The sequence below is a fragment of the Formica exsecta genome, unplaced genomic scaffold (genome assembly GCF_003651465.1).
Source record: "Formica exsecta isolate Colony F162 unplaced genomic scaffold, ASM365146v1 scaffold120, whole genome shotgun sequence".
Lineage (NCBI taxonomy): Eukaryota > Metazoa > Arthropoda > Insecta > Hymenoptera > Formicidae > Formica > Formica exsecta.
This window is the reverse complement of record NW_021848537.1, coordinates 4408505-4418126: the sequence shown is the minus strand read 5'-3', so window position 1 is coordinate 4418126 and position 9622 is coordinate 4408505. Positions and strand designations below refer to the sequence as shown.

The following is a 9622-nucleotide window of genomic DNA, read 5'->3' as shown; positions in this document are numbered from 1 at the left end:
TATATAATTAATATAGTACATTAGTATAATCTATTATAACAGACTCAGGTAGCTACGTTGATGGAGCCAGACCCATACTCTTTTGAGATAAAAGTTGAGATTAAGACGATCAAATCAACAAACGTAGAAGTGCTATGGAATGGTGTGCCTTATCCAGAGGACAAATATGTGAACATTTATCGTGCAATTTATCAAAGTGATACCGGCAAAGAAGACACTAGTATTTTCAAAATTGCTAAAAGAGATTCTGATGCCAAAACCGTCATCAATGATCTCAAACCTGGCACTAGGTATCGACTATGGCTTGAAATATATTTAACCAATGGAAAAATAAAAAAGAGTAATGTGCAGGATTTTATTACTAAGCCAGGTGTTCTCTTACCGGCTACTGTGTCTCAACAAGGTAATAATATTTTTTTTACAGTTTTTGTTAAAAAACAGATTATTTTTATATTCTGGAATTATATGTAACATGGATCTTCTTTTCAGCTGGAAAAATCGCATCGTTTCCTCTTTATGAAGGAGATTACTATGGTCCCTTAGTAATAGTGGCCATTGTGGCTTCCTTGGCAATACTATCAACTCTGATCTTGTTAATGATGTTGATGAAAAGACGAACGAGTATTAAGGCCGATATATCATCTCGTAAAACAACATCAGCATATGACAATCCTTCCTACAAGGTAGAATTACAACAAGAAACTATGGGTAATTTACTATTATTTTTTTTGTAATGAAGTAAATGCATCACATGGCAAATACTAAATATAGATCACATAGTTTAAGAAACTCAAATAAATTGATTAAAACATCTGATAATATATTTTAAAATATAAAATTACCACATATTGATCCAAAAAATATGTAATAAAATTTAAATAGCTTTTCATAAATACCTTTTTTACTATTCGTCATGATACCACTTTTGTCATGTTATACGAATATATAGACAAAACGTCAAGATGTTGAATGCATGCAAAGTTAATGCAACTTTTATGTATTAAAACATTTATATTTATAGCGCTCAGTATATACTTTCAGCTTATATTCAAAGATGCCATTGGTTTTGTGTTTACTTTGCAATTGATCTTCAGTTTTATACAAAAATATGTATATTGATTAAACGAGAATAATAAAAAAATATTTATCATTAATTGTTTTTGTTTTTTTTTTAGACTTGTGAAGATGCAGTTATAATATCTAATGGAAGGAACAAAACTACAACAGATCATGAGATGGCAATCGTCAATTTAAATGTCAAGGAGAAACTGCCTGAAGCTCTATAATTTATTAGTGAATATTTATTTATATATACGATATATATATATTCATAATATTCCACAAATCATAAATTATTAAATTTTAACAATATTTTCTTAATATACATGCTAAATTAGTATAAATCTAGATAGAAATCACATAGAATAAGTATTGTTAATGTTATTATAACTTATAAATTAATGAATGTAGATTATAGTATGTATATTAAGAAACATTGTTAGGTTTTAATTGAAGTGAGTATTGAGATTGTTATAAAAATATTATATTATTAATATACCACGCTGTGTTATTCGACAAATTGTTCAATATTCTCACAATATCTTGATAACTCTTTGTCAGAAGAAAAAACAAGACGTTTTAACTTGATTTAATCTCAGGAATACAGTGTTGCAATAGTGTAATAGTCAATTTTTATTAAAATGTGCGTATATACATACAAAGTAGCAAAAAAGTAACAGAATAAACCGATATTTCGAAAACTATGGATTCTAGGAAAATATGTTTAATATAAAAGTTGTAGGGTTTTAAGCAACCCATTACATGGAAAATAAAAGATGGTTCAATCATGCAGCATTTCCTGTAAACCTCAGCAAACTTTCTTTATTTGAAACTATATTCTCTTCAAATAATAAAGCAATGGTACCTATTATATAATTTTATCAAGAATCATAATTAATATAAAGGTCATTGAATTTATTTATTTATATATATATTTGCTCTACTTTTGATCACAAACTTTTATAATTATACTTTTTTGTATATTGATAAGTGTGTATGTACGCCCATTAAATGCTAGAAAAATACAAAAGATGAAAAATTTCATAAAAATGCAACAGATTTCTAGCTAATCAATTGATACAATGGATATAAAGCTAGTTATAACTGCATTATTTAATTGGAACGTTTCTGAGAGTATCACTTGTTATCTTGCCACCCACCAAAGTGAGTAAGAGATTCCCATTCCAAGATGCTACACCATCTCCATTTACCACAAGGTCGACCTAATGACAGTATTTTGTTATAAAAATTCTTTTTATCTTTAACTTTAAGGAATGTATATAATGAAAAGATTTAATAGGATATCCATGCACATAATATACATAAATGATCAGTATATGTATGTACCTGCAGTTTTTCCCACACTTTCTTCTTTGGATTTAATACATCATCTGCTGTCCCATCTTCATATCCCTCGATAATAATTTTATCACCAGGCATGCTATTTGCAGGAGGTCTCAAAGGCTCAACTTGTCTCGTTGGTTCTTCACTATATAAAATATAATATTGAATTATATTTTATATATATCATTATCATAATATTTATTCATACATTCCGCCTTAATTTGTAATGTAACAATGATATATATATATATATATATATATATATATATGGGATTTATATATATAATTTCATGTGCAGTAGATATATGTATAAATAAGACTCTAAAATGTTATCTATATAATAGGATATTTACACTGAAGCACAGAGAACCATTCCATGTGATGAAACTCCCCGAAGAGTCGCTGGCTTTAAGTTGGCCAAGATCACTACCATTCTGTTTTCCATCTCATTCAAAGGTACAAAGTTGACTAGTCCACTGACTATAGTACGTGGACCATTTGGTTCACCTACATCTATTTTCTCAATGTAGAGCGAATCCGCATCGGGATGCTTCTTAACTTCGATTATTTTTCCCACTCGGATATCTAATCTTGCAGGTGTAATTTCCACCTCCTGGGATTCTAAATAAATCAAACAGTAGATTGTAATTCTCTTGCAATACTACATATGAAACCAATTTTGTGCATTTCTTGCTAGAAACAAAAAATTTTTTCATAAAATATACAAATTACTTTGTTTCTTTGACTGAGGATATGCTTTGCTTGCAAGTGATTTCAGCTTTGAGTTTGTTTCAAATTCCTTTCTTATTGGATCCAGAAGTTTGTTGATGTATATTTCTACAGCATTTTTCAAATCACCAGGATGTATATCTTGCTTTGCAAAGGCGGCTTTCAAATCCTCATACTTTGAGAAAGACACATCACCGCCTGAAACCGCAAGAATGCGATAAAGAATATTTATTAAAAATTTTATTCTTTTTGCTAAATTTATTATTTTTTGTAATAAGTCAAATCACAAACAGGCTCAAGCAGCATGACAAAATAATGCAAATTACATACCAAAATCTGTAGCTCTTGGTACATTGAAAACATCGCCATCTTTAAATAATGGGAATAGAATGTGTTTGGAGAATGCTAAAACTCCGTTGTCCTCAATATTTCCAGGTTCACAAAACGCTTTCTTCAACTTTTTTTTTATCGTCGCAGCATTGTCCAATAGATCGATCTTCGAATCTTCTTCAGATGAAGACATTTTTGCACCTGCCAAACCAGGAACTGAAAAGAAAGCAAATATGGAAAAAATATATGAAATTTGCAATATATTTGAATGAAACAACATGCAAAAGTTTCTATTCATTTTCCCTGCTTAATACTGACTCATTGGATTCATCAGATGAACACATTTTTCATATCCCATCATAGGTAGATACTTCTCTGCAAAAGTAAAGATTTTCCTCTGATCAACACCACCAAACTGCGCATCTACCTTCAAATGGTGCTCATCGAGTGCTTGTAACCCTGGATAAAGAAGACCAGATAGCAGAGGATTAGAGACCTGCTTGACAACTTCAGCACCAGCTTTCTTTGCATCATGTTCTGTCACAAGTGAACTCAGACGATATACATCCAATGTGTATTCCCTTGAAAAAAAAAGTACAATTTTAGTTAATTATATAATATTGTATGTATATATACATATATATATAGAATGAGGAAAAAAGTAATAAAACGCTCTAATATTTCGAGTATTATGGATTTTAGAAAAAAATATTTCAAATAAAAGCTTTTTCAGGATTTTAAATGGTGGTATTATTTTAACCTTAAGTCATTTTAAGTTCTACAACTTTTATTCAAAACATTTTTGTCTAAAATCCATAGTTTTTAAAATATCAGAATATTCCATGATTTTTTCTGCATTCTATATATAAAAATATATATTACAAAAAAAATCATAATATGCATAATGCAAAATACATCGAAATACAAGGAGTTTTGGTATAATGCCAACCTACTTTGATAATTGGTAATCTGTGCCTTTGACAAACTTTAATTTGTCCAATGGAACATCAATGGACTTCAACATTGCCTTGATTATAGCTTCATAATATTGAGTACGAAGTTCCAAAAGTTCCCAGGGTGCTTTCATGTTATCTAAATATGCATGAAGATCTGCGAAGAGAATTGTTACCTCTACTCCCGCTCGTAAGAAATCAGCTATCTTGGACATAGGTGCAAAGTAACCAATATGAGGCCGCCCTGTTGTAGCTGTACCCCAATATAGTTTGAGATCACGTTCCTTCAGGATACTTTTGAGTTTCTCGTCTCCCAACCATTCTGCCAGATTTCTGGTAATAAGTCTATATTTCTCGTCCCACGTCAAGGTCATTTTTGTTCTTTATATATATATATATGTCTTTCTAGTTTCCTAAACAAATTATTATTTTATAACAATTTGTAAATTACATCATTGTAAATTGTTTGTTTTAGCATTCACAATCATGATTGCATCATTTTCTGAATTTTAATTGTGCAGTAGCAGGATATATGTACACACATATGTTACATATGTGTATCATTATTTTTACTGCATTTTAACAAATCAGCATATTGCAGGGTATATACATGCAGATTTCATAAATTTCACAAAATCTTTTTTATTAGATTTAATTATTAGCTCTCTTTATTAGATATAATTCAAATGAAATTTTTTTGACATTTTTTTATATATATAACTAAAAAATATTTTTTTAATGTTAAGAGATTTCCAAAATATAATGTAAAATCAATAAAATCAATATATTTCCTTGATACAAAAAATTAATCTTAAAATTTAAATTGCGTAAGAAGTAACCTAAAATATCATACACACCGAGAGAGCAGTATAAAAAATAATTTGCCGGTAGCAATAGTTTCACGTTTCACGTGCAAACATAGGAGACACGTCAAAATCAATGACTAGAGACTTCCATAAATTATAGTAGGCAGCTGACAGCTGAGAGCCATTGCACGTGAAAAAGTTTTAATTGTAACCATAAGACCGTAAGCAATCGACCAATCACAGTCAAACATTCTTACTACGTTATGAAAATGCTTGACTATGATTAGTCGATTTAAAACTTTTTCATGTGCAATGGCCTTAAATTTCATGTGGTCACAATTGATGTAAGGACAGCCATTTCTAGATGGGCAGGATGTCATGTACATATATATTCTACGACTTTTTCAAGTGGAAGGGGTAGGCCATAGACATAGTATATCTAGGCCGGTATTCATAGTCCGTTCTTATATTCAAGATCGTCTTAAGTACGATCTTAAGATACTATGCGGCCATTTCATTGGTTGAATGGGATCTTAAGACGACCCAAGACCACACTTAAGACGATCTTGGATATAAGAACGGACTATGAATACCGGCCATAGTATATCTAGACCGAGCGTTTGCCTTTATTTAAGGAGTGGGGGTAAAGATGCACATAGAAAAGGACATACTCTGTTTCATGCCCCTTGCGTTCTCTCTCGCTCGCACGTAGCATGACGAAAGAGAGCGCTATGCTCTGTGCGAGCGAGAGAGAACGCAAGGGGCACGAAACAGAGTATGTCCTTTTCTACGTTGGCATCGGCCCCCACTCCTCAACACTCGGTCTAGATATACTATGTCTATGGGGTAGGCAGTGCGTGTTCCAGGTTCCAGATTCCAGGTTCCAGTTCAATATTTATTGAGGGTTTAGTGGTCTATCTTTATTATGTTTATGGATGTAACGTATCTTTCTGATTTGATGTGAGAACAATTTTTTTGTGAACTTCATCTGGCGAACGGAAATCCAAGAAAAAATAATAAAATAAGACAATTTCTTGAAGTAGTGTATCGAAGAGCTCTTTGAGATATATTTGAGTTACTAAGATTTACGGCTTCTGTTTATTATAAACTACAATGCCGCGAGGTAAATACATCCTTTTGTCATGTTTGTCTTCTTTTCCCGAGAGAATTATCCCCACATTGTTTTCGCGTTATACATAATTAATGATTATCTGCTCTTGTCATGTAGGAAAATTCGTCAATCACAAAGGCAGGAATCGACATTTCACGAATCCGGAGGAGCTGGAGGAGCAGCGCCGTCAGGAAGAAAAAAAGAAACAGTGGAGAGTCAGTATTTTTAGGTTAACCGATAAACATTGCGTGACTTTAAGCATATCGTGACTAATAGGTATTATCTATTGTGTGTAAGATTTAAATGCTATAGAGATCTAGTTTTCTCATAATCGATTTATAAAAAATGAAAGAACATAATATTCGGTAAATATAATATATAGATACGGTTACAATTTTTGTTACATATGGCTAAAAAACAGAGAACGAACTGAAAGTCTTATCTCAAGTTTTATATCATTATTTTATATTGTTCAAAGCCAAGATTAACTTAAGATTTATTTTATAGAAAAATAAAGAACAGGATAGTTCTGATGAAGAAGAAGAAGAAGATGATGAAAAACCCAAAGCAAGTGGCACTAATAAATCAAAGAATCTTAGTGGCTCAGATAGTGAGAGTGAATCAGAATCGGAATCAGAAACAGAGGTATTTAACTTTAAAAAATTTTTCATGTATATATATATTTGTATTTAATAATAAATAAAATTTTTTATGCGGCCTAATCTCATTAATTAATATTCTGTTTGTATAGGGAGGCAAAGCAAAGGGCGTAGAGAATTTAATTGAAGTAGAAAATCCAAACAGAATACAAAAGAAAACTAAGAAATTAGCTCAATTGAATCAATCATTAGATACTTCAAAACCAGAACTATCTCGAAAAGAGCGGTAGGTACGCCATGGCTTTGAACATAATCATAATTGTTGAATAATGCTGTTTTCAAGATATTTCTATTTTTTAAGTCATATCTTGTAATATGAGTTATTTTCTCTTTGACACTGAGATAAAATTTTTGATTTTCAGAGAACAATTAGAAAAACAAAGAGCCTATGCAAATTATCAAAAATTGCATGCAGCTGGTAAGACGGAAGAAGCTCGTGCGGACTTAGCACGATTAGCTATAATTAAGCAGCAACGAGAGGAGGCAGCAAAGCGACGAGAGGAAGAAAAAAGGCAAAAGGAAATGGCGCAACAGAAGAAAACTGAGTTGACACAAAAAGCACTCGGGAAGAAATCCTAAAACCTTCCGATAGAGCTAATTGCATGGCTAATTGATTACTGCAATATTAATATCTTCACATCCGATCGTGTAATGATAAAATTTGATGAATCAATACATATGTTTGCTATATGCGTTTTATGATATGTTAATCATTGTTTATATATAAATACAATTGAATTAAATCTAGCCTAGCGTTTATCTTTTATTAATTTAATCAGATTGAAACTATATGTGAGGATATGATCTATTGATCTATCTGTGCTACATCCATAATTTGTAATTCGTGCATCAATTTATTATTAGTAATTCACATACCAAATTACGATTTCATATTAGCGACATCGAAAAGTATATTATATACTATAATCTTGTAGTTTTTTTTTTTTTTTTTTGCGATTGATTTGATTTTGACATCTTTTATATTGTATTGATGCCACATTCACTGCGCATGCGCGAAAAATCGGCCCGCCTTTCTCACTGACGTGAATTCACACGTTCACAGTCACAGTATAATTAAGATATAAACAATGTTTTCAAAATCTATACCAAACCTATTATATATAATCTATAAATATCAGATTTCTTAAATATATTAATCTATGTAACAGAAAAATAATAAAATTGTGTAATTTAATCAATTTTTTAAAACAGGTATTTATTGATTATCTGTATCATTTTTAGTTACTAGTATAACTAGCAAAGAGACTACGGAACAAGTTATGACACAAGCAATTGTCGAAAATACTTTTACTCAACAAGAAAATGAACAAGTATATACAAGTGAGGAAAAAGATCCTGTAAAAATAAATGCTGAAGTGGCAGTAAATGTCACTAATACGATCTCAACTAATATTACAAAAATTAATTGTTCATCGGAGAAGATATATGGTCCTGTTGAGGTTGAACATATAAAATAATATTATGTAGAATAAACAAAGAGAGAGAGAGAGAGAATAATCTTTCTAACTTTTCTTACACCCATATTGTAGATTGTCAATGCAACAAGGCTTATGGAGTTATTAATCTTAGAACCTGGTCCATCTAATCGCTCAAGAAATGACAAAGATGATAAACAGTTACCAGGAACATGTGTTGTAGTATTATTTTATGCTAGATGGTGCATATTTAGTAGTCAAGCTGCACCACATTTTAATGCCATACCACGTTCATTTCCTCATATTAAAGCCGTGGCCATTGATGCTATAAAACACCAAAGGTAAGCATGTATATATAATTGGAAAATATCTATAGAAATAATAATAATTTATATTAATTTTTTGTGTCAGCTTTGTAATGAATAATGTAACCTTAAGAAAATATGTTGTTCTCAGCTTCAATGCTCAGTATGGAATAGTTGGAGTGCCAACATTGATGCTAGTTCACAATGGCAAGCCTGTCGCCAAATTCAATGATACTATTTATACCCTGGAATTGTTTGCCAAATTTGTATCTCATCTGACAAATTTGCAACCGAATGGTTCACTGTATGTTACATCGGCGGATTTCATGGGACCGGTTGCAAGCACGCCTTCCAATGAAGTGGACTATTGTCTAGTGTTGTCATGGATCTTTATCATTGCTTGCATGTTGTACTTTACATCGCGCAGCAGATGGTGGCAACAGTTTATCGAGCTCATTCAGAATACTTGGCGTGAGAGTAACGCACAACACGAACATGTCGACTAAATAACATATTTTATTATTAATAATTGAGTTATTTATTCATAAAAGCTTTGTAAATATATGTATATATAATATAAATAATATGTTTATATATATAGATATATAGAAGAAGAAAAGTAAATATATAAGATGTAGAGTTATTTTATATGTATCTGTCACAAATATTTTAAAATATATAATAATTACTCGAAATCAAAATTCGTGCTCATAAATAAGCCAGTCGATTATGAACTACGATAAATTACAAAGAATCAGTTAATGTCAAAGTTTTTATTTGAAGTATTATATGAAGACCCTGGATTAATTGTGACTTAAAATTTTTTTCATATATATACAATTTTGAACTACATTTTTCTTTATTTGAGATTTTAATTTTATTATATTTCA

General features: G+C 30.8%; 4 protein-coding genes across 9 annotated transcripts in view; 3 read left to right on the top strand and 1 right to left on the bottom strand.

The window, feature by feature from the left end:
* Window positions 1-1439, top strand: part of LOC115243156 (putative epidermal cell surface receptor) — a 9785-nt gene extending 8346 nt beyond the window's left edge. For 3 of the 4 annotated variants that reach the window (XM_029819927.1, XM_029819911.1, XM_029819936.1), the window contains exons 10-12: window positions 43-403; window positions 490-683; window positions 1176-1439. In XM_029819927.1, the coding sequence (XP_029675787.1) occupies window positions 43-403; window positions 490-683; window positions 1176-1286 (666 nt within the window). In that variant the 3' untranslated portion in view covers window positions 1287-1439. Of the gene's footprint in view, window positions 1-42; window positions 404-489; window positions 709-1175 lie in introns of all 4 variants that reach the window. The other variant, XM_029819920.1, reaches the window with a different exon arrangement.
* A 232-nt stretch (window positions 1440-1671) lies between these two features.
* On the bottom strand, window positions 1672-5427 carry LOC115243223 (tyrosine--tRNA ligase, cytoplasmic). Of its 2 annotated transcripts, XM_029820045.1 has the most exons (8): window positions 5273-5427; window positions 4416-4828; window positions 3781-4043; window positions 3463-3678; window positions 3136-3330; window positions 2757-3024; window positions 2407-2548; window positions 1983-2282 (listed from the first exon to the last, which is right to left on the bottom strand). In XM_029820045.1, the coding sequence occupies exons 2-8, from the start codon at window positions 4787-4789 to the stop codon at window positions 2169-2171; spliced, it is 1572 nt and encodes a 523-aa protein (XP_029675905.1). In that variant the 5' UTR covers window positions 4790-4828; window positions 5273-5427; the 3' UTR covers window positions 1983-2168. The 2 variants fall into 2 exon arrangements, with proteins under 2 accessions (XP_029675896.1, XP_029675905.1); XM_029820036.1 differs by lacking the exon at window positions 5273-5427 and having other exon boundaries at window positions 1672-2282; window positions 4416-4789.
* A 613-nt stretch (window positions 5428-6040) lies between these two features.
* LOC115243286 (28 kDa heat- and acid-stable phosphoprotein-like) lies at window positions 6041-7738 on the top strand. The gene is made up of 5 exons (XM_029820124.1): window positions 6041-6344; window positions 6450-6547; window positions 6840-6977; window positions 7084-7217; window positions 7354-7738. Exons 1-5 carry the CDS (start codon window positions 6335-6337, stop codon window positions 7568-7570), a joined length of 597 nt encoding a protein of 198 aa, XP_029675984.1. The 5' UTR covers window positions 6041-6334; the 3' UTR covers window positions 7571-7738.
* Window positions 7739-8099: 361 nt separating this feature from the next.
* LOC115243250 (thioredoxin domain-containing protein 15) overlaps window positions 8100-9622 on the top strand; it is a 14669-nt gene continuing 13146 nt past the window's right edge. The window contains exons 1-3 of one of the 2 annotated variants that reach the window (XM_029820076.1): window positions 8100-8451; window positions 8542-8768; window positions 8884-9091. In XM_029820076.1, the coding sequence (XP_029675936.1) occupies window positions 8272-8451; window positions 8542-8768; window positions 8884-9091 (615 nt within the window). In that variant the 5' untranslated portion in view covers window positions 8100-8271. Of the gene's footprint in view, window positions 8452-8541; window positions 8769-8883; window positions 9378-9622 lie in introns of those variants that run through there. The other variant, XM_029820070.1, reaches the window with a different exon arrangement.